The sequence below is a fragment of the Chiloscyllium plagiosum genome, unplaced genomic scaffold (genome assembly GCF_037043375.1).
Source record: "Chiloscyllium plagiosum isolate Xiang-an unplaced genomic scaffold, Cpla_swu_hap1 HiC_scaffold_44, whole genome shotgun sequence".
Taxonomy (NCBI): domain Eukaryota; kingdom Metazoa; phylum Chordata; class Chondrichthyes; order Orectolobiformes; family Hemiscylliidae; genus Chiloscyllium; species Chiloscyllium plagiosum.
The window spans coordinates 2,245,488-2,270,515 of NW_028270182.1; the positions used below are offsets into that span (position 1 = coordinate 2,245,488).

A 25,028-nucleotide genomic window follows, 5' to 3' on the forward strand; every position below is an offset into this window, starting at 1 on the left:
CACACTCACACCCATATCACCTCACACCCCCTCACACTCACACATCCCTTACACTCACAGCTCTTCACGCTCATACCCCCCTCACACTCACACCCCCTCACACTCACACCCTGTCACATTCACACCCTCTCATACTCTCACCCCTCACACTCACCTTCCCCTTACACTCACAGCCCCTCACACTCACGCTCTCTCACACTCACACCGCCTCACAGTCACACCCCCTAACACTCACACCCCATCACACTCACAATCGCTCACACTCACACCCCCTCATACTCACACCCCCCTCACACTCATACCCCCTCACACTCACACACCCCACACACTCACACTCCCTCACACTCACAACCCCGTCACACTCACACGCCCTCACACTCACCTCACACTCACACCCCTTCACATTCACTCGCCCCTCACACTCACACTCCTCTCACACTCACGCCCCGTCACACTCACATCCCTTCACACTCACACCCCCTCACACTCACCCTCCCCTCACACTCACGCCCCCTCACACTCACACTCTCTCACACTCACCCCCTCACGCTCACACCCACTCACACTCTCTCACACTCACACCCCCACACACTCACAAACCCACACACTACCACCCCCTCACACTCACACTCCATCAACACTCAAACCCCCTCACACTCACTCCCCCTCACACTCACTCCCCCCACACTCACTCCCCCCCATACTCACTCTCTCACTCACACCCTCCTCACACTCACACACCCCTCACACTCACCCCCTCACACTCACACCCCACTCGCAGTCACACCCCCTCACGCTCACATCCTCGTCACACTCACACCCCCTCACACTTACACCCCCTCACACTCACACCCCCCTCACACTCACACTCCATCACACTGACACTCTCTCATACTCATACTCTCCCACACTCACACCCCCTCATACTCACACACCCCTCACACTCACACACCCCTCACACTCACACTCCCTCACAGTCACACCCTCCTCGCACTCACATCCCCCTCACACTCACACCCCCTCACACTCACACTCTCTCACACTCACACTCCATCACACTCACACCCCCTCACACACACTCCATCACACTTACACCCCCTCACACTCACACCCGCCTCACAATCACACTCCCCTCACACTCACACCCCTCACACTCACACCCCCTCACAATCACACTCCCCTCACACTCACACCCCCTCACACTCACACCCCCCACTCACTCACATTCACACTCACCTCACACCCCTTCACACTCACTTGCCCTCCACACTCACACTTCTCTCACACTCACACCCCCGTCACACTCACACCCCCTCACACTCACACCCCCCTCACACTCACACTCTCCTCACAATCACACACCCCTCACACTCACACCCCCTCACACTCACAACCCCCACACTCACACTCCCCTCACACTCCTCTCACCCTCACACTGCCTCACCCTCACACCCCCTCACACTCATACCCCCTCACACTCACACTCATCTCACACTCACACTCTCTCACACTCATGCCCCTGTCACACTCATCCCCTCACACTCACACTCACATCCCCTCACAGTCACACCCTCCTCACACTCACACCCCCTCACACTCACACTCCCCTCACCCTCACACCGCCTCACACTCACACTCCCCTCACACTCCCCTCACCCTCATACCGCCTCACCCTCACACCCCTTCACACTCACTCGCCCCCCACACTCACACTTCTCTCACACTTACATCTCCGTCACACTCACATCCCCTCACAGTCACTCCGCCCTCACACTCACACTCTCCTCACACTCACACCCCCTCACATTCACACTCTGTCACACTCACATCCCCTCACAGTCACACCCCCTCACACTCACACGCACCTCACACTCACACCCCCTCACACTCACACCCCTCACACTCACCTCACCCTCACACCCCTCACCCTCACACCCCCTCACACTCACACCGCCTCACACTCACACCCCCACTCACTCACACCCCTTTGCACTCACACTCACCTCACACTTACACCCCTTCACATTCACTCACCGCCCTCACACTCACACCCGTCACAACCACACTCCCTCACACTTACCCTCTCCTCACACTCACACTGTCTCACACTCACACCGCCTCACAGTCACACCCCTCTCACACTCACACCCTGTCACACTGACACTCTCTCACACTCACACCCGCTCACAGTCTCACCCTCCTCACACTCACACCCCCTCACACTCACCCTCTATCACACTCACACTCCCCTCACACTCACACCCCCTCACACGCACATCCCTTCACACTCACACTCTCACACTCACACCCCTACACTCACACGCCCTCACACTCACACTCCATCACACTCACACCCACTCACACTCACTCTCCCTCACACTCACACCCCCTCACACTCACACACTCCTCACACTCACACCCCCTCACACTCACACCCCACTCACACTCACATCCCCTCACACTCACACCCCACTCATACTCCCCTCACACCCCCTCATCCTCACACGCCCCTCACACTCACACCCTCTCTCACTCACACTCCCCGCTCACACCCCCTCACACTCACAACCACCTCACATTAACAACCCCTCACACTCTCACTCACCTAACACTCACACCCCCTCACACTCTCACTCCCTCACACTTACACTCACCTCACACTCACACTCACACCCCCTCACACTCACACCCCCTCACACCCACACTCTCTCACACTCACGCCCCATCACAGTCACACCCCCTCACACTCACACCCCCTCACACCCACACTCTCTCACACTCACACCCCCATCACACTCACTCACACTCACATCCACTCACACTCACATCCCCCTCACACTCACATCCCCTCACAGTCACACCCTCCTCTCACTCACCCCCCTCACACTCACAACCCCTCATACTCACACCCCCCTACCTTCACACCCCCTCACACTCACCCCACTCACACTCACACCCCCCTCACACTCATACCTCACTCACACTCCCCTCACACTCACAACCTCCTCACACTCACAACCCCCTCACACTCTCAACCCCTCACACTCACACTCACCACATACTCACACCCCTTCACACTCACTCGCTCCTCACACTCACACTCCATCACACTCACACCCCCTCACACTCACAACCCTTCATACTCACACCCCCCTACCTTCACACCCCCTCACACTCACCCCACTCACACTCACACCCCCCTCACACTCATACCTCACTCACACTCCCCTCACACTCACAACCTCCTCACACTCACAACCCCCTCACACTCTCAACCCCTCACACTCACACTCACCACATACTCACACCCCTTCACACTCACTCACTCCTCACACTCACACTCCTCGCACACTCACGCCTTGTCACACTCACACTCCCTCACACTCACACCCCCCTCACACTCATACCTCACTCACACTCCCCTCACACTCACAACCCCCTCACACTAACAACCCCCTCACACTCTCAACCCCTCACACTCACACTCACCTCATACTCACACCCCTTCACACTCACTCGCTCCTCACACTCACACTCCTCTCACACTTACGCCCCGTCACACTCACACCCCCTCACACTCACCTTCCCCTCACACTCACACCCTTCACACTCACACTCTCTCACACTCATACCCCCTCACACTCACACCCACTCACACTCTTTCATACTCACACCCCCACACACTCACACCCACTCACACTCACACTCCATCAACACTCACTCCCCCTCACACGCACTCCCCCTCACACTCACTCCCCCCACACTCACATCCCCTCACACTCACTCCCTCCACACTCACCCCCTCACACTCACTCTCACACTCACACCCCCTCACACTTACACTGTCTCACACTCACACTCCCTCACAATCACAGCCTCCTCACACTCACACCCCCCTCACACTCACACTCCATCACACGCACAACCACTCACACTCACACCCCCTCACACTCTTATGCCGTCACACTCACTTCACCCCCACACCCCCTCACACTCACACTCTCTCACTCTCACACCCCCTCACAGTCACGGCCTCCTCACACTCACACCCCCCTCACACTCACACCCCCCTCACACTCACACCCCTCTCACACTCACCTCATATTCCACTCACACTCACAACCCCTCACCCTCACACCCCCTCACACTCACACTCTCTCACTCTCACACCCCCTCACAGTCACGGCCTCCTCACACTCACACCCCCTCACACTCACCTCATACTCCACTCACACTCACAACCCCTCACCTTCACACCCCCTCACACTCACACTCTCTCACCCTCACACCCCCTCACATTCACACTCTCTCACTCTCACACCCCCTCACAGTCACGGCCTCCTTACACTCACACACCCTCACACTCACACCCCCCTCACACTCACACCCCCCTCACACTCACACCCCCTCACACTCACACCCCCCTCACACTCACACCCCCCTCACACTCACACCCCCTCACAGTCACCTCATACTCCACTCACACTCACAACCCCTCACCCTCACACCACCTCACACTCACACTCTCTCACTCTCACACCCCCTCACACTCACACCCCCCTCACACTCACACCCCCCTCTCTCTGTGTAACTCATTATATCTCTCATTCTCTCTCCCTCAGTCTTTCTCTGTCTCTCTCTCTGCTCCCAGTTCTCCCCCCCCACCTTTGTCTCCCTCTCCCTCTCGATCTTCCATTCCCTCTCCCTCTCTCTCCCTCTCCCTCCCACTCCCTCCCTCCTCTCCCTCGCTCTCACCCCTGCTCTCTCTTTCTCCCTCCCTCCCTCCCTCCTCTCCCTCGCTCCCTGCCCCTCTCCCAGGTGGGGAATGCTGGGATGTGATTTCTGGATTGACCCTGACCCTCCCCTCTCCATTCCCTCTCAGGGCCATAGTACCTTCGTGTGTACCCTATGCCCAGGAGGGGCAGTGCCCTGGCAGAGGCTGCGCCTGGTTCTGGATCTGCCTGAGGATGAGCTGAGGGAGTGTGAGAGGGAACTGCAGAGGAACACCCAGCAACCGTCGCTCCTCAGCAAGGTCAGAGTGCAGTGCTCCAGGCTCCCTCCAACCCCAGCTCCAGCTCCACTCCCTCTCTCTCAGTAATATTCCTTTGAAATGCTCCTTCCTCAGGGAATATCTTCAGGCTCTGGCACAGAGCCGAGGGGGTGTGGGGAGGAGAGCAGTGATGGGGACAGTGTAGAGGGAGCTTTACTCTGTATCTAACCCTGTGCTGTCCCTGTCCCTGGGAGTGTTTGATGGGGGGTACAATGTAGAGGGAGCTTTACTCTGTATCTAACCCCGAGCTGTCCCGGCTCTGGGAGTGTTTGATGGTGGGACATTGTAGAGGGAGCTTTACTCTGTCTCTAACTCTGTGCTGTCCCTGTCCCGGTGAGTGTTTGATGGGGGACAGTGTAGAGGGAGCTTTACTCTGTATCTAACCCCGTGCTGTCCCTGTCCTGGGAGTGTTTGTTGGGGAGAGTGTAGAGGGAGCTTTACTCTGTATCTAACCCCGTGCTGTCCCTGTCCCTGTCCCTGGGAGTGTTTGATGGGGGGAACAGTGTAGAGAGAGCTTTACTCTGTATCTAACCCCGTGCTGTCCCTGTCCCTGGGAGTGTTTGATGGGGGGGACAGTGTAGAGGAAGCTTTACTCTGTATCTAACCCCGTGCTGTCCCTGTCCCTGGGAGTGTTTGATGGAGGGGACAGTGTAGAGGGAGCTTTACTCTGTATCTAACCCCGTGCTGTCCCTGTCCTGGGAGTGTTTGATGGGGGGGACAGTGTAGAGGGAGCTTTACTCTGTATCTAACCCCGTGCTGTCCCTGTCCCTGGGAGCGTATGATGGGGGGGACAGTGTAGAGGGAGCTTTACTCTGTATCTAACCCCGTGCTGTCCCTGTCCTGGGAGCGTTTGATGGGGGACAGTGTAGAGGAAGCTTTACTCTGTATCTAACCCCGTACTGTACCTGTCCCTGGGAGTGTTTGATGGGGGGACAGTGTAGAGGGAGCTTTACTCTGTATCTAACCCCGTGCTGTCCCTATCCTGGGAGTATTTGATGGGGGGACAGTGTAGAGGGAGCTTTACTCTGTATCTAACCCCGTGCTGTCCCTGTCCCTGGGAGTGTTTGATGGGGGGGACAGTGTAGAGAGAGCTTTACTCTGTATCTAACCCCGTGCTGTCCCTGTCCCTGGGAGTGTTTGATGGAGGGGACAGTGTAGAGGAAGCTTTACTCTGTATCTAACCCCGTGCTGTCCCTATCCTGGGAGTATTTGATGGGGGGACAGTGTAGAGGGAGCTTTACTCTGTATCTAACCCCGTGCTGTCCCTGTCCCTGGGAGTGTTTGATGGAGGGGACAGTGTAGAGAGAGCTTTACTCTGTATCTAACCCCGTGCTGTCCCTGTCCCTGGGAGTGTTTGATGGAGGGGACAGTGTAGAGGAAGCTTTACTCTGTATCTAACCCCGTGCTGTCCCTGTCCTGGGAGTGTTTGACGGGGGGGACAGTGTAGAGGGAGCTTTACTCTGTATCTAACCCCGTGCTGTCCCTGTCCCTGGGAGTGTTTGATGGGGGGGACAGTGTAGAGGGAGCTTTACTCTGTATCTAACCCCGTGCTGTCCCTGTCCCTGGGAGCGTATGATGGGGGGGACAGTGTAGAGGGAGCTTTACTCTGTATCTAACCCCGTGCTGTCCCTGTCCTGGGAGCGTTTGATGGGGGACAGTGTAGAGGGAGCTTTAATCTGTATCTAACCCTGTACAGTCCCGGCCCAGGGAGTGTTTGATGGGGGACAGTGTAGAGGGAGCTTTACTCTGTATCTAACCCCGTGCTGTCCCTGTCCTGGGAGTGTTTGATGGGGGACAGTGTAGAGGGAGCTTTACTCTGTATCTAACCCCGTACTGTACCTGTCCCTGGGAGTGTTTGATGGGGGGACAGTGTAGAGGGAGCTTTACTCTGTATCTAACCCCGTGCTGTCCCTATCCTGGGAGTATTTGATGGGGGGACAGTGTAAAGAGAGCTTTACTCTGTATCTAACCCCGTGCTGTCCCTGTCCCTGGGAGTGTTTGATGGGGGGACAGTGTAGAGGGAGCTTTACTCTGTATCTAACCCCGTGCTGTCCCTGTCCCTGGGAGTGTTTGATGGGGGGGACAGTGTAGAGGGAGCTTTACTCAGTATCTAACCCTGTGCTGCCCCTGTCCTGGGAGTGTTTGATGGGGGACAGTGTAGAGAGAGCTTTACTCTGTATCTAACCCTGTGCTGCCCCTGTCCTGGGAGGGTTTGATGGGGGGGACAGTGTAGAGGGAGCTTTACTCTGTCTCTAACTCCGTGCACTCCCTATCCTGGGAGTGTTTGATGGGGAGACAGTGTAGAGGGAGCTTTACTCTGTATCTAACCCCGTGCTGTCCCTGTCCCTGGGAGTGTTTGATGGAGGGGACAGTGTAGAGGGAGCTTTACTCTGTATCTAACCCCGTGTTGTCCCTGTCCCTGGGAGTGTTTGATGGGGACAGTGTAGAGGAAGCTTTACCCTGTATGTAACCCCGTGCTGTCCCTGTCCTGGGAGTGTTTGATGGGGGACAGTGTAGAGGGAGCTTTACTCTGTATCTAACCCCGTGCTGTCCCTGTCCCTGGGAGTGTTTGATGGAGGGGACAGTGTAGAGGGAGCTTTACTCTGTATCTAACCCCGTGCTGTCCCTGTCCTGGGAGTGTTTGATGGGGGGGACAGTGTAGAGGGAGCTTTACTCTGTATCTAACCCCGTGCTGTCCCTGTCCTGGGAGTGTTTGATGGGGGGGACAGTGTAGAGGGAGCTTTACTCAGTATCTAACCCCGTGCTGTCCCTGTCCCTGGGAGCGTATGATGGGGCGGACAGTGTAGAGGGAGCTTTACTCTGTATCTAACCCCGTGCTGTCCCTGTCCCTGGGAGTGTTTGATGGGGGGGACAGTGTAGAGGGAGCTTTACTCTGTATCTAACCCCGTGCTGTCCCTGTCCCTGGGAGTGTTTGATGGGGGACAGTGTAGAGGGAGCTTTACTCTGTATCTAACCCCGTGCTGTCCCTGTCCCTGGGAGTGTTTGATGGAGGGGACAGTGTAGAGGGAGCTTTACTCTGTATCTAACCCCGTGCTGTCCCTATCCTGGGAGTGTTTGATGGGGGACAGTGTAGAGGGAGATTTACTCTGTATCTAACCCTATGCTGTCCCTGTCCCTGGGAGTGTTTGATGGGGGACAGTGTAGAGGGAGCTTTACTCTGTATCTAACCCCGTGCTGTCCCTGTCCCTGGGAGGGTTTGATGGGGGGACAGTGCAGAGGGAGCTTTACTCTGTATCTAACCCTGTGCTGTCCCTGTCCCTGGGAGTGTTTGACGGGGGGGACAGTGTAGAGGGAGCTTTACTCTGTATCTAACCCCGTGCTGTCCCTGTCCTGGGAGTGTTTGACGGGGGGGACAGTGTAGAGGGAGCTTTACTCTGTATCTAACCCCATGCTCTCCCTGTCCCTGGGAGCGTATGATGGGGCGGACAGTGTAGAGGGAGCTTTACTCTGTATCTAACCCTGTGCTGTCCCTGTCCTGGGAGTGTTTGATGGGGGGGACAGTGTAGAGGGCGCTTTACTCTGTATCTAACCCCGATCTGTCCCTGTCCTGGGAGTGTTTGATGGGGAGACAGTGTAGAGGGAGCTTTACTCTGTATCTAACCCCGTGCTGTCCCTGTCCCTGGGAGTGTTTGATGGGGGGGACAGTGTAGAGGGAGCTTTACTCTGTATCTAACCCCGTGCTGTCCCTGCCCTGGGAGTGTTTGATGGGGAGACAGTGTAGAGTGAGCTTTACTCTGTATCTAAATCCGTGCTGTCCCTGTCCTGGGAGTGTTTGATGGGGGGGACAGTGTAGAGGGAGCTTTACTCTGTATCTAACCCCGTGCTGTCCCTGTCTCTGGGATTGTTTGATGGGGAGACAGTGTAGAGAGAGCTTTACCCTGTATCTAACCCCGTGCTGTCCCTGTCCTGGGAGGGTTTGATGGGGGGGACAGTGTAGAGGGAGCTTTACTCTGTATCTAACCCCGTGCTGTCCCTGTCCCTGGGAGGGTTTGATGGGTGACAGTGTAGAGGGAACTTTACTCTGTATCTAACCCCGTGCTGTCCCTGTCCCTGGGAGGGATTGATGGGTGACAGTGTAGAGGGAGCTTTACTCTGTATCTAACCCCGTGCTGTCCCTGTCCCTGGGAGTGTTTGATGGGGGGACAGTGTAGAGGGAGCTTTACTCTGTATCTAACCCCGTGCTGTCCCTGTCCCTGGGAGGGTTTGATGGGTGACAGTGTAGAGGGAGCTTTACTCTGTATCTAACCCCGTGCTGTCCCTGTCCCTGGGAGTGTTTGATGGGTGACAGTGTAGAGGGAGCTTTACTCTGTATCTAACCCCGTGCTGTCCCTGTCCCTGGGAGTGTTTGAGGGGGGACAGTGTAGAGGGAGCTTTACTCTGTATCTAACCCCGTGCTGTCCCTGTCCCTGGGAGTGTTTGATGGGGGGACAGTGTAGAGGGAGCTTTACTCTGTATCTAACCCCGTGCTGTCCCTGTCCCTGGGAGTGTTTGATGGGGGGGACAGTGTAGAGGGAGCTTTACTCTGTATCTAACCCCGTGCTGTCCCTGTCCTGGGAGTGTTTGATGGGGGGGACAGTGTAGAGGGAGCTTTACTCAGTATCTAACCCCGTGCTGTCCCTGTCCCTGGGAGCGTATGATGGGGCGGACAGTGTAGAGGGAGCTTTACTCTGTATCTAACCCCGTGCTGTCCCTGTCCCTGGGAGTGTTTGATGGGGGGGACAGTGTAGAGGGAGCTTTACTCTGTATCTAACCCCGTGCTGTCCCTGTCCCTGGGAGTGTTTGATGGGGGACAGTGTAGAGGGAGCTTTACTCTGTATCTAACCCCGTGCTGTCCCTGTCCCTGGGAGTGTTTGATGGAGGGGACAGTGTAGAGGGAGCTTTACTCTGTATCTAACCCCGTGCTGTCCCTGTCCCTGGGAGTGTTTGATGGGGGACAGTGTAGAGGGAGCTTTACTCTGTATCTAACCCCGTGCTGTCCCTGTCCCTGGGAGTGTTTGATGGAGGGGACAGTGTAGAGGGAGCTTTACTCTGTATCTAACCCCGTGCTATCCCTGTCCTGGGAGTGTTTGATGGGGGACAGTGTAGAGGGAGATTTACTCTGTATCTAACCCTATGCTGTCCCTGTCCCTGGGAGTGTTTGATGGGGGACAGTGTAGAGGGAGCTTTACTCTGTATCTAACCCCGTGCTGTCCCTGTCCCTGGGAGGGTTTGATGGGGGGACAGTGCAGAGGGAGCTTTACTCTGTATCTAACCCTGTGCTGTCCCTGTCCCTGGGAGTGTTTGACGGGGGGGACAGTGTAGAGGGAGCTTTACTCTGTATCTAACCCCGTGCTGTCCCTGTCCTGGGAGTGTTTGACGGGGGGGACAGTGTAGAGGGAGCTTTACTCTGTATCTAACCCCATGCTCTCCCTGTCCCTGGGAGCGTATGATGGGGCGGACAGTGTAGAGGGAGCTTTACTCTGTATCTAACCCTGTGCTGTCCCTGTCCCTGGGAGTGTTTGATGGGGGGACAGTGTAGAGGGAGCTTTACTCTGTATTTAACCCCGAGCTGCCCCTGTCCTGGGAGTGTTTGATGGGGGGACAGTGTAGAGGGAGCTTTACCCTGTATCTAACCCCGTGCTGTCCCTGTCCTGGGAGTGTTTGATGGGGGGACAGTGTAGAGGGAGCTTTACTCTGTATCTAACCCCGTGCTGTCCCTGTCCCTGGGAGTGTTTGATGGGGGGGACAGTGTAGAGGGAGCTTTACCCTGTATCTAACCCCGTGCTGTCTCTGTCCCTGGGAGTGTTTGATGGGGGGGACAGTGTAGAGGGAGCTTTACTCTGTATCTAACCCCGTGCTGTCCCTGTCCCTGGGAGTGTTTGATGGGGGGGACAGTGTAGAGGGAGCTTTACTCTGTATCTAACCCCGTGCTGTCCCTGTCCTGGGAGTGTTTGATGGGGGGACAGTGTAGAGGGAGCTTTACCCTGTATCTAACCCCGTGCTGTCCCTGTCCCTGGGAGTGTTTGATGGGGGGACAGTGTAGAGGGAGCTTTACTCTGTATCTAACCCCGTGCTGTCCCTGTCCTGGGAGTGTTTGATGGGGGGACAGTGTAGAGGGAGCTTTACTCTGTATCTAACCCCGTGCTGTCCCTGTCCCTGGGAGTGTGTGATGGGGGGGACAGTGTAGAGGGAGCTTTACCCTGTATCTAACCCTGTGCTGTCCCTGTCCCTGGGAGTGTTTGATGGGGGACAGTGTAGAGGGAGCTTTACCCTGTATCTAACCCCGTGCTGTCCCTGTCCTGGGAGTGTGTGATGGGGGGGACAGTGTAGAGGGAGCTTTACTCTGTATCTAACCCCGTGCTGTCCCTGTCCTGGGAGTGTGTGATGGGGGGGACAGTGTAGAGGGAGCTTTACTCTGTATCTAACCCCGTGCTGTCCCTGTCCTGGGGGTGTTTGATGGGGGGGGGACAGTGTAGAGGGAGCTTTACCCTGTATCTAACCCCGTGCTGTCCCTGTCCCTGGGAGTGTTTGATGGGGGGGGACAGTGTAGAGGGAGCTTTACCCTGTATCTAACCCCGTGCTGTCCCTGTCCTGGGAGTGTTTGACGGGGGGACAGTGTAGAGGGAGCTTTACTCTGTATCTAACCCTGTGCTGTCCCTGTCCTAGGGGTGTTTGATGGGGGACAGTGTAGAGGGAGCTTTACTCTGTATCTAACCCCGTGCTGTCCCTGTCCTAGGGGTGTTTGATGGGGGACAGTGTAGAGGGAGCTTTACTCTGTATCTAACCCCATGCTGTTCCTGTCCTGGGAGTGTTTGATGGGGGGACAGTGTAGAGGGAGCTTTACCCTGTATCTAACCCCGTGCTGTCCCTGTCCCTGGGAGTGTTTGATGGGGGGGACAGTGTAGAGGGAGCTTTACCCTGTATCTAACCCCGTGCTGTCCCTGTCCCTGGGAGTGTTTGATGGGGGGGACAGTGTAGAGGGAGCTTTACCCTGTATCTAACCCCGTGCTGTCCCTGTCCTGGGAGTGTTTGATGGGGGACAATGTAGAGGGAGCTTTACCCTGTATCTAACCCCGTGCTGTCCCTGTCCCTGGGAGTGTTTGATGGGGGGACAGTGTAGAGAGAGCTTTACTCTGTATCTAACCCCGTGCTGTCCCTGTCCTGAGAGTGTTTGATGGGGGACAGTGTAGAGGGAGCTTTACCCTGTATCTAACCCCGTGCTGTCCCTGTCCTGGGAGTGTTTGATGGGGGGACAGTGTAGAGGGAGCTTTACCCTGTATCTAACCCCGTGCTGTCCCTGTCCTGGGAGTGTTTGATGGGGGGACAGTGTAGAGGGAGCTTTACCCTGTATCTAACCCCGTGCTGTCCCTGTCCTGGGAGTGTTTGATGGGGGGGACAGTGTAGAGGGAGCTTTACCCTGTATCTAACCCCGTGCTGTCCCTGTCCTGGGAGTGTTTGATGGGGGACAATGTAGAGGGAGCTTTACCCTGTATCTAACCCCGTGCTGTCCCTGTCCCTGGGAGTGTTTGATGGGGGGACAGTGTAGAGAGAGCTTTACTCTGTATCTAACCCCGTGCTGTCCCTGTCCTGAGAGTGTTTGATGGGGGACAGTGTAGAGGGAGCTTTACCCTGTATCTAACCCCGTGCTGTCCCTGTCCTGGGAGTGTTTGATGGGGGACAGTGTAGAGGGAGCTTTACTCTGTATCTAACCCCGTGCTGTCCCTGTCCCTGGGAGTGTTTGATGGGGGGGACAGTGTAGAGGGAGCTTTACCCTGTATCTAACCCCGTGCTGTCCCTGTCCCTGGGAGTGTTTGATGGGGGGGACAGTGTAGAGGGAGCTTTACCCTGTATCTAACCCCGTGCTGTCCCTGTCCCTGGGAGTGTTTGATGGGGGGGACAGTGTAGAGGGAGCTTTACTCTGTATCTAACCCCGTGCTGTCCCTGTCCTGGGAGTGTTTGATGGGGGGACAGTGTAGAGGGAGCTTTACTCTGTATCTAACCCCGTGCTGTCCCTGTCCCTGGGTGTGTTTGATGGTGGGACAGTGTAGAGGGAGCTTTACTCTGTATCTAACCCCGTGCTGTCCCTGTCCCTGGGAGTGTTTGATGGGGGACAGTGTAGAGGGAGCTTTACCCTGTATCTAACCCCGTGCTGTCCCTGTTCCTGGGGGTGTGTGATGGGGGGGACAGTGTAGAGGGAGCTTTACCCTGTATCTAACCCCGTGCTCTCTCTGCAGTGCCCAGCATGTTCCCGTTTGATCCAGCGTCTGTCGAAGAACGAGTTAATAGTGACCTGTCCGTTATGTCCTTGTTCCGGAGGGAGGGATTGCCGTTTCTGTTGGGATTGCCTCCGGGAATGGTGTGGGAGTGATGGGGAGCGATGTGGATACGCAGACTGCAGCCCCCTGCTCCTGCTGAGGACGTGCTCTGTCATTCAGTCTCCGCGGAGCGCCGTCCACAAGTGTCCGAGCATCCGGCCTTGTCCTGGTTGTCAGACCCTCCTCAGCCACGCTGGAGGCTGTAACAACGTGCTGTGCCCGGACTGCGGCTGTTCATTCTGTTATCGCTGCCTCACGGTCACTCCGAGGCACAGCCCCTCGTGCAGGGTCCAGCCCAACCCCTCTGTCCTGTAACAGCCCCCTCAGACAGCTCAACATCCCTCAGCAACCACTCTCTCACACCCTGCCCTCCTGTCCCCCACTCCCTCAGCACTGACCCTCCGACAGTGCCCACTCCCTCAGCGCTGACCCTCCGACAGTGCGGCCCTCCCTCAGCACTGACCCTCCGACAGTGCCCACTCCCTCAGCACTGACCCTCCGACAGTGCCCACTCCCTCAGCACTGACCCTCCGACAGTGCCCACTCCCTCAGCACTGACCCTCCGACAGTGCCCACTCCCTCAGCACTGACCCTCCGACAGTGCCCTCTCCCTCAGTGCTGACCCTCTGACAGTGCGGCGCTCCCTCAGCACTGACCCTCCGACAGTGCCCACTCCCTCAGCACTGACCCTCCGACAGTGCCCACTCCCTCAGCACTGACCCTCCGACAGTGCCCACTCCCTCAGCACTGACCCTCCGACAGTGCGGCCCTCCCTCAGCACTGACCCTCCGACAGTGCGGCCCTCCCTCAGCACTGACCCTCCGACAGTGCCCACTCCCTCAGCACTGACCCACCGACAGTGCCCACTCCCTCAGCACTGACCCTCCGACAGTGCCCACTCCCTCAGCACTGACCCTCCGACAGTGCCCACTCCCTCAGCACTGACCCTCCGACAGTGCCCATTCCCTCAGCACTGACCCTCCGACAGTGCGGCGCTCCCTCAGCACTGACCCTCTGACAGTGCCCACTCCCTCAGCACTGACCCTCCAACAGTGCCCACTCCCTCAGCACTGACCCTCCGACAGTGCGGCACTCCCTCAGCACTGACCCTCCGACAGTGCCCACTCCCTCAGCACTGACCCTCCGACAGTGCCCACTCCCTCAGCACTGACCCTCCAACAGTGCCCACTCCCTCAGCACTGACCCTCCGACAGTGCGGCGCTCCCTCAGCACTGACCCTCTGACAGTGCGGCGCTCCCTCAGCACTGACCCTCCGACAGTGCCCGCTCCCTCAGCACTGACCCTCTGACATTGCCCACTCCCTCAGCGCTGACCCTCCGACAGTGCCCACTCCCTCAGTACTGACCCTCCGACAGTGCCCACTCCCTCAGCGCTGACCCTCCGACAGTGCCCAATCCCTCAGCACTGACCCTCCAACTGTGCCCGGGAGGGTTGTTGTTGCTATCAGTAAAATTGACTTTGTCCCAATTTCATACCCGCACCCTCTCTGTCTTTGTCCCTCACAATCATTGTGTAAAGATGAACTGAGTTATGATCGCTAATGCCCAAATGCTTCCTGTTCTGCCTGACCCTACGTCATTTAGATATAAAATCCCCAAACCCTTTGGAGTCATAGAGATGTACAGCATGGAAACAGACCCTTCGGCCCAACCCATCCATGCCAACCAGATATCCCAACCCAATCTAGTCCCACCTGCCAGCACCCGGCCCATATCCCTCCAAACCCTTCCTATTCATACACCCATCCAAATGCCTCTTAAATGCTGTAATTGTACCAGCCTCCACCACTTCCTCTGGCAGCTCATTCCACACACGTACCACCCTCTGTGTGAAAAAGTTGCCCCTTAGGTCTGTTTTATATCTTTCCCCTCTCACCCTAAACCTATGCCCCTCTAGTTCTGGACTCCCCCACCCCAGGGAAAAGACCTTGTCTATTTATCCTATCCATGTCCCTCATGATTTTATAAACCTCTATAAGGTCACCCCTCAGCCTCCGACGCTCCAGGGAAAACAGCCCCAGCCTGTTCAGCCTCTCCCTGTAGCTCAAACCTTCCAACTCTGGCAACATCCTCGTAAATCTTTTCTGAACCCTTTCAAGTTTCACAACATCTTTCATGTATCAGGGAGACCAGACCTTCATCTAGATACAAATATTTTCTGTTCCCTCTCTCTGTCTCCCCGTCTCTCTCTCTCTCTCTCTCTCTATTTCTCTGTGTCCATTTTTGGGTGTATCCTGGAGTCCAAGCACCCCTCAATCCATGAACCTCATCAGTTAACTCCCCCCCCCCCATTCCTCCCCCATTGGTGTTGCTATTATAGGTTTCTCTCAGATTGATCCCTTTTCACACTGCTGACTCCCTGCACCAGGGGACCCAGGTTCGATTCCAGCCTCAGGCGACTTATTTGTGTGGAGTTTGCACATTCTCCCCGTGTCTGCGTGGGTTTCCTCCGGGTGCTCCGGTTTCCTCCCACAGTCCAAAGATTTGCAGGTTAGGGTGGGTTGGCCATGGGAAATTGTCCCATAGTGCCCAGGGATATGCAGGTTAGGGTGGATTGGCCATGGGAAATTGTCCCATAGTGCCCAGGGATATGCAGGTTAGGGTGGATTGGCCATGGGAAATTGTCCCATAGTGCCCAGGGATGTGCAGGTTAGGGTGGATTGGCCATGGGAAATTGTCCCATAGTGCCCAGGGATATGCAGGTTAGGGTGGATTGGTCATGGGAAATTGTCCCATAGTGCCCAGGGATGTGCAGGTTAGGGTGGATTGGCCATGGGAAATTGTCCCATAGTGTCCAGGGATGTGCAGGTTAGGGTGGATTGGCCATGGGAAATTGTCCCATAGTGTCCAGGGATGTGCAGGTTAGGGTGGATTGGCCATGGGAAATTGTCCCATAGTGTCCAGGGATGTGCAGGTTAGGGTGGGTTGGCCATGGGAAATTGTCCCATAGTGCCCAAGGATGTGCACGTTAGGGTGGGTTGGCCGTGGGGAATGTGGGGTTGCAGACATAGGGGATTGGTCTGGGTGGGATGCTCTTTGGGGGATGGGGATGGGCTCCATGGGCCAAATGGCCTGCTTCCACACTGAAGGGGGTCTGGGACTCGGACTGAGCCTCCCTCACGCTCCTTGGGACGGGTTTGTATTTCACAGAGGGAGCTCGGTTACCAGCGAATTTCAGCTGCAATCTGTCCACGTGAATGGCCTGTGTACTCGGGGGGAGAGCAGGAGTCTGTAAAGGTTGGAGTTCTGGGTACAGCCACTAAACCTCCCTGCGATGCGGGTAAAGGGAGGGTAACTCCATGCCTCATTCAGGGGAGGGCTGCTGGCCACTCGCTCTCAAAAATAGCCCAGACCAATGATTCTCAGTCCACAAAGACAAAAGGCTTAGAAACCTCGGCTCAGGTAGAAACGTCAGACCCGTGAAACAACGCAGTAAAACCTCTGTCCATTGGTCCGTCAGCTGAGGCGTGGAAATGTGGTTTTGGTTTTCGGTTTCCTGTTGTTTGGGGGTGACCTCCCCAGTGGCCACGTGCTGCATTAACTTTCGCTTCTCACACTTCAATCATGAATAAACTCACTCTGTCGCCCACTCAGGATGTGGTTCAGTTTCTGGGGAGTTTTGGTGTGGTTTGGGAAGAAGGGACACACTGAGGGAGGGGGTTAGAGTACACGCTGAGGGAGGGGGTTAGAGTACACGCTGAGGGAGGGGGTTAGAGTACACACTGAGGGATGGGGGGTTAGAGTACACACTGAGGGAGGGGGGGTTAGAGTACACACTGAGGGATGGGGGGTTAGAGTAGACACTGAGGGAGGGGGTTAGAGTACACACTGAGAGAGGGGGGTTAGAGTACACACTGAGAGAGGGGGTTAGAGTACAAACTGAGGGAGGGGGTTCGAGTACACGCTGAGGGAGGAGGTTAGAGTACACACTGAGAGAGGGGGGTTAGAGTACACACTGAGGGAGGGGGTTCGAGTACAAACTGAGGGAGGGGGTTCGAGTACACGCTGAGGGAGGGGGTTAGAGTACACGCTGAGGGAGGGGGTTAGAGTACACACTGAGGGAGGGGGTTAGAGTACACACTGAGGGAGGGGGTTAGAGTACACGCTGAGGGAGGGGGTGTTAGAGTACACCCTGAGGGAGGGGGGTTAGAGTACACGCTGAGGGAGGGGGTTAGAGCACACATTGAGGGAGGGGGGTTAGAGTACACACTGAGGGAGGGGTTAGAGTACACACTGAGGGAGGGGGTTAGAGTACACGCTGAGGGAGGGGGGTTAGAGTACACACTGAGGGAGGGGGTTAGAGTACACACTGAGAGAGGGGGGTTAGAGTACACACTGAGAGAGGGGGTTAGAGTACAAACTGAGGGAGGGGGTTCGAGTACACGCTGAGGGAAGGGGTTAGAGATACACATTGAGGGAGGGGCTTAGACGACACAATGAGAGAGGGGGGTTAGAGTACACACTGAGGGAGGGGGTTAGATTACACACTGAGGGAGGGGGTTAGATTACACCCTGAGGGAGGGGGTTAGACAACACACAGAGAGGTGGCGGTTAGAGTACACACTGTGGGAGGGGGTTGGAGTACACACTGAGGGAGGGGGCTAGAGTACACACTGAGAGTGGGGGGTTAGAGTACACACTGAGGGAGGGGGTTAGAGTACACACTGAGGGTGGGGGTTAGAGTACACACTGAGGGAGGGGGGGTTAGAGTACACACTGAGGGAGGGGGTTAGAGTACACGCTGAGGGAGGGGGTTAGAGTACACACTGAGGGAGGGGGGTTAGAGTACACACTGAGGGAGGGGGTTAGAGTACACACTGAGGGAGGGGGTTAGATTACATACTGAGGGAGGGGGTTAGACAACACAGAGAGAGGTGGCGGTTAGAGTACACACTGTGGGAGGGGGTTAGAGTACACACTGAGGGAGGGGGCTAGAGTACACACTGAGAGTGGGGGGTTAGAGTACACACTGAGAGTGGGGGGGTTAGAGTACACACTGAGGGAGGGGGTTAGAGTACACACTGAGGGTGGGGGTTAGAGTACACACTGAGGGAGGGAGTTAGAGTCCACACTGAGACAGGGGGCTTAGAGTACACACTGAGACAGGGGGCTTAGAGTACACACTGAGGAGGGGGTTAGAGTACACACTGAGGAGGGTGTTAGAGTACACACTGAGAGAGGGGGCTTAGAGTACACACTGAGGGAGGGGGTTAGAGTACACACTGAGGGAGGGGGTTAGAGTACACATTGAGGGAGGGGGTTAGAGTACACACTGAGACAGGGGGCTTAGAATACACACTGAGGAGGGGGTTAGAGTACACATTGAGGGAGGGGGTTAGAGTACACACTGAGGGAGGGGGTTAGAGTACACTCTGAGGGAGGGGGTTAGATTACACACTGAAAGAGGGGGTTAGAGTACACACTGAGGGAGGCGGTTAGAGTACACACTGAGGGAGGGGGTTAGAGTACACACTGAGGGAGGGAGTTAGAGTACACACTGAGGGAGGGGGTTAGAGTACACACTGAGGGAGGGGGGTTAGAGTACACATTGAGGGAGGGGGTTAGAGTACACACTGAGGGAGGGGGTTAGATTACATACTGAGGGAGGGGGTTAGACAACACAGAGAGAGGTGGCGGTTAGAGTACACACTGTGGGAGGGGGTTAGAGTACACACTGAGGGAGGGGGCTAGAGTACACACTGAGAGTGGGGGGTTAGAGTACACACTGAGAGTGGGGGGGTTAGAGTACACACTGAGGATGGGGGTTAGAGTACACACTGAGGGAGGGGGGATTAGAGTACACACTGAGGGAGGGGGTTAGAGTACACACTGAGGGAGGGGGTTAGAGTCCACATTGAGGGAGGGGGTTAGAGTACACTCTGAGGGAGGGGGTTAGATTACACACTGAGGGAGGCGGTTAGAGTACACACTGAGGGAGGGAGTTAGAGTCCACACTGAGACAGGGGGCTTAGAATACACACTGAGGAGGGGGTTAGAGTACACATTGAGGGAGGGGGTTAGAGTACACACTGAGGGAGGGGGTTAGAGTACACACTGAGACAGGGGGCTTAGAATACACACTGAGGAGGGGGTTAGAGTACACATTGAGGGAGGGGGTTAGAGTACACACTGAGGGAGGGGGTTAGAGTACACTCTGAGGGAGGGGGTTAGATTACACACTGAAAGAGGGGGTTAGAGTACACACTGAGGGAGGCGGTTAGAGTACACACTGAGGGAGGGGGTTAGAGTACACACTGAGGGAGGGAGTTAGAGTCCACACTGAGACAGAGGGCTTAGAATACACACTGAGGAGGGGGTTAGAGTACACATTGAGGGAGGGGGTTAGAGTACACACTGAGGGAGGGGGTTAGAGTACACTCTGAGGGAGGGGGGTTAGATTACACACTGAAAGAGGGGGTTAGAGTACACCCTGAGGGAGGGGGTTAGACAACACAGAGAGAGGTGGCGGTTAGAGTACACACTGTGGGAGGGGGTTAGAGTACACACTGAGGGAGGGGGTTAGAGTACACACTGAGGGTGGGGGTTAGAGTACACACTGAGGGAGGGGGTTAGAGTACACACTGAAAGAGGGGGTTAGAGTACACACTGAGGGAGGGGGTTAGAGTACACACTGAGGGTGGGGGTTAGAGTACACACTGAGGGAGGGGGTTAGAGTACACACTGAAAGAGGGGGTTAGAGTACACACTGAGGGAGGGGGTTAGAGTACACACTGAGGGTGGGGGTTAGAGTACACACTGAGGGAGGGGGGGTTAGAGTACACACTGAGGGAGGGGGTTAGAGTATACGCTGAGGGAGGGGGTTAGAGTACACACTGAGGGAGGGGGTTAGAGTACACATTGAGGGAGGGGGTTAGAGTACACACTGAGGGAGGGAGTTAGAGTCCACACTGAGACAGGGGGCTTAGAATACACACTGAGGAGGGGGTTAGAGTACACACTGAGGGAGGCGGTTAGAGTACACACTGAGGGAGGGGGTTAGAGTACACACTGAGGGAGGGGGTTAGACAACACAGAGAGAGGTGGCGGTTAGAGTACACACTGTGGGAGGGGGTTAGAGTACACACTGAGGGAGGGGGTTAGAGTACACACTGAGAGTGGGGGGTTAGAGTACACACTGAGACAGGGGGCTTAGAGTACACATTGAGGGAGGGGGTTAGAGTACACACTGAGGGAGGGAGTTAGAGTACACACTGAGGGAGGGGGTTAGACAACACAGAGAGAGGTGGCGGTTAGAGTACACACTGTGGGAGGGGGTTAGAGTACACACTGAGGGAGGGGGTTAGAGTACACACTGAGAGTGGGGGGTTAGTGTACACACTGAGAGTGGGGGGGTTAGAGTACACACTGAGGGAGGGGGTTAGAGTACACACTGAGGGTGGGGGTTAGAGTACACACTGAGGGAGGGAGTTAGAGTCCACACTGAGACAGGGGGCTTAGAGTACACACTGAGACAGGGGGCTTAGAGTACACACTGAGGAGGGGGTTAGAGTACACACTGAGGAGGGTGTTAGAGTACACACTGAGAGAGGGGGCTTAGAGTACACACTGAGGGAGGGGGTTAGAGTACACACTGAGGGAGGGGGTTAGAATACACACTGAGAGAGGGGGGTTAGAGTACACAGAGAGGGGCATTAGAGTACACACTGTGGGAGGGGGTTAGAGTACACATTGAGGGAGGGGGTTAGAGTACAAATTGAGGGAGGGAGTTTGAGTAGACACTGAGGGAGGGGGTTAGAGTACAAACTGAGGGAGGGGGTTAGAGTACGCACTGAGGGAGGCGGTTAGAGATACACACTGAGAGAGGGGGGTTAGAGTACACAGAGAGGGGCATTAGAGTACACACTGAGGGAGGGGATTAGAGTACACATTGAGGGAGGGGGTTAGAGTACACATTGAGGGAGGGAGTTCGAGTACACACTGAGGGAGGGAGTTTGAGTACACACTGAGGGAGGGAGTTTGAGTACACACTGAGAGGGGAGGTTAGAGTACACACTGAGGGAGGTGGGTTAGAGTACACAGAGAGAGAGGGTGGTTAGAGTACACACTGAGGGAGGCGGGTTAGAGTATACACAGAGAGAGGGGGGTTGGAGTACACACTGAGAGAGGGGGTTAGAGTACACACTGAGGGAGGGGGTTAGAGTACACACTGAGAGAGGGGGTTAGAGTACACACTGAGGGAGGGGGTTAGAGTACACACTGAGGGAGGGGGTTAGAGTACACACTGAGAGAGGGGGTTAGAGTACACACTGAGGGAGGGGGTTAGAATACACACTGAGGGAGGGGGTTAGAGTACACACTGAGGGAGGGGGTTAGAATACACATTGAGGGATGGGGTTAGAGTACACACTGAGGGAGGGGGTTAGAGTACACGCTGAGGGAGGGGGTTAGAGTACACACTGAGGGAGGGGCTTAGAGTTCACACTGAGAGAGGGGGTTAGAGTACACACTGAGGGAGGGGGTTAGAGTACACACTGAGGGAGGGAGTTCGAGTACACACTGAGGGAGTGGGTTAGAGTACACAGAGAGAGGTGGCGGTTAGAGTACACACTGAGGGAGGGGGTTTAGAGTACACACTGAGAGTGGGGGGTTAGAGTACACACTGAGAGTGGGGGGTTAGAGTACACACTGAGGGAGGCGGGTTAGAGTCCACACTGAGGGATGCTGTTAGAGTACACATTGAGGGAGGGAGTTATAGTACACACTGAGGGAGTGGGTTAGAGTACATGCTGAGGGAGGGAGTTAGATTACACACTGAGGGAGGTGTTGAGAGTACACACTGAGGGAGGGGATTAGAGTACACACTGAGGGAGGAGGTTAGAGTACACACTGAGGGAGGAGGTTAGAGTACACACTGAGGGAGGTGGATTAGAGTACACAGAGAGAGTGGGCGGTTAGAGTATACACTGAGGGAGGCGGGTTAGAGTATACACAGAGAGAGGGGGTTAGAGTACACACTGAGGGAGGGGGGTTAGAGTGCACACTGAGGGAGCGGGTTTGAGTCCACACTGAGGGAAGGGGTTCGAGTACACACTGAGAGAGGCGGCCTAGAGTACACGCTGAGGGAGGGGGTTAGAGTACACGCTGAGGGAGGGGGTTAGAGTACACACTGAGAGAGGGGGCTTAGAGTACACGCTGAGGGAGGGGGTTAGTGTACACACTGAGAGAGGGGGTTAGTGTACACACTGAGGGAGGGGGTTAGAGTACACACTGAGAGAGGGGGCTTAGAGTACACACTGAGGGAGGGGGTTAGAGTACACACTGAGAGAGGGGGCTTAGAGTACACGCTGAGGGAGGGGGTTAGTGTACACACTGAGGGAGGGGGTTAGAGTACACACTGATGGAGGGAGTTAGAGTAGACACTGAGGGAGGGGGGTTAGAATACAAACTGAGGGAGGGGGTTAGAGTACACGCTGAGGGAGGGGGTTAGAGTACGCACTGAGGGTGGGGGTTAGAGATACACACTGAGGCAGGGGCTTAGAGTACACACTGAGGGAGGGGCGTTAGAGTACACACTGAGGGAGGGGGTTAGAATACACATTGAGGGATGGGGTTAGAGTACACACTGAGGGAGGGGCGTTAGAGTACACACTGAGGGAGGGGGTTAGAGTACACACTGAGGGAGGGGGTTAGAGATACACACTGAGGGAGGGGCTTAGAGTTCACACTGAGAGAGGGGTGTTAGAGTACACAGAGAGGGGCGTTAGAGTACACACTGAGGGAGGGGGTTAGAGTACACACTGAGGGAGGGAGTTCGAGTACACACTGAGGGAGGGAGTTCGAGTACACACTGAGGGAGTGGGTTAGAGTACACAGAGAGAGGTGGCGGTTAGAGTACACACTGAGGGAGGGGGTTTAGAGTACACACTGAGAGTGGGGGGTTAGAGTACACACTGAGAGTGGGGGGTTAGAGTACACACTGAGGGAGGCGGGTTAGAGTCCACACTGAGGGAGGCTGTTTACGTACACACTGAGGGAGGGAGTTAGAGTACACACTGAGGGAGTGGGTTAGAGTACACGCTGAGGGAGGGAGTTAGATTACACACTGAGGGAGGTGTTGAGAGTACACACTGAGGGAGGGGATTAGAGTACACACTGAGGGAGGAGGTTAGAGTACACACTGAGGGAGGAGGTTAGAGTACACACTGAGGGAGGTGGGTTAGAGTACACAGAGAGAGGGGGGTTAGAGTACACACTGACGGAGGGAGTTAGAGTAGACACTGAGGGAGGGGGGTTAGAATACAAACTGAGGGACGGGGTTAGAGTACACGCTGAGGGAGGTGGTTAGAGTACGCACTGAGGGAGGGGGTTAGGGATACACACTGAGGGGGGTTAGAGTCTATACTGAGGGAGGGGGTTAGAGTACTCACTGAGGGAGGGAGTTAGAGTACTCACTGAGGGAGGGGGTTAGAGTGCACACTGAGGGAGGGGGTTAGAGTACTCACTGAGGGAGGGGGTTAGAGTGCACACTGAGGGAGGGAGTTAGAGTACTCACTGAGGGAGGGGGTTAGAGTGCACACTGAGGGACGGGGTTAGAGTACTCACTGAGGGAGGGGGTTAGATTGCACACTGAGGGAGGGAGTTAGAGTACACACTGAGGGAGGGGGTTGGAGTGCACACTGAGACCAGGGATCAGGGAGTGAGGGGAGAGAGTGGGATTAGACTGGGTGGGATATTAAAGGGGGTGGGGAGTGAGGGGAGAGAGTGGGATTAGACTGGGTGGGATATTAAAGGGGGTGGGGAGTGAGGGGGGAGAGTGGGATTAGACTGGGTGGGATATTAAAGGGAGTGGGGAGTGAGGGGAGAGAGTGGGATTAGACTGGGTGGGATATTAAAGGGAGTGGGGAATGAGAGGGGGGAGAGTGGGATTAGACTGGGTGGGATATTAAAGGGAGTGGGGAATGAGAGGGGGGAGAGTGGGATTAGACTGGGTGGGATATTAAAGGGAGTGGGGAGTGAGGGGGAGAGTGGGATTAGACTGGGTGGGATATTAAAGGGGGTGGGGAGTGAGGGGAGAGAGTGGGATTAGACTGGGTGGGATATTAAAGGGGGTGGGGAGTGAGGGGGGAGAGTGGGATTAGACTGGGTGGGATATTAAAGGGAGTGGGGAGTGAGGGGAGAGAGTGGGATTAGACTGGGTGGGATATTAAAGGGAGCGGTGAGTGAGGGGGAGAGTGGGATTAGACTGGGTGGGATATTAAAGGGAGTGGGGAGTGAGGGGAGAGAGTGGGATTAGACTGGGTGGGATATTAAAGGGGGCGGTGAGTGAATGGGAGAGTGGGATTAGACTGGGTGGGATATTAAAGGGAGCGGGGAGTGAGGGGGAGAGTGGGATTAGACTGGGTGGGATATTAAAGGGAGCAGGGAGTGAGGGGGGAGAGTGGGATTAGACTGGGTGGGATATTAAAGGGAGTGGGGAGTGAGGGGGGAGAGTGGGATTAGACTGGGTGGGATATTAAAGGGAGTGGGGAGTGAGGGGGGAGAGTGGGATTAGACTGGGTGGGATATTAAAGGGAGCGGGGAGTGAGGGGGAGAGTGGGATTAGACTGGGTGGGATATTAAAGGGAGTGGGGAGTGAGGGGGGAGAGTGGGATTAGACTGGGTGGGATATTAAAGGGGGTGGGG

At 55.8% G+C, this 25,028-nt stretch overlaps 1 protein-coding gene across 1 annotated transcript in view; it reads left to right on the top strand.

The window, feature by feature from the left end:
- Window positions 1-16,974, top strand: part of LOC148136858 (uncharacterized) — a 21,058-nt gene extending 4,084 nt beyond the window's left edge. Inside the window, exons 4-5 of the mRNA XM_087982745.1 lie at window positions 4,883-5,032; window positions 13,285-16,974. Of these exons, the coding sequence (XP_087838871.1) occupies window positions 4,883-5,032; window positions 13,285-13,680 (546 nt within the window). The 3' untranslated portion in view covers window positions 13,681-16,974. The remainder of the gene's footprint in view (window positions 1-4,882; window positions 5,033-13,284) is intronic.
- The last annotated feature ends 8,054 nt before the right edge of the window (window positions 16,975-25,028 follow it).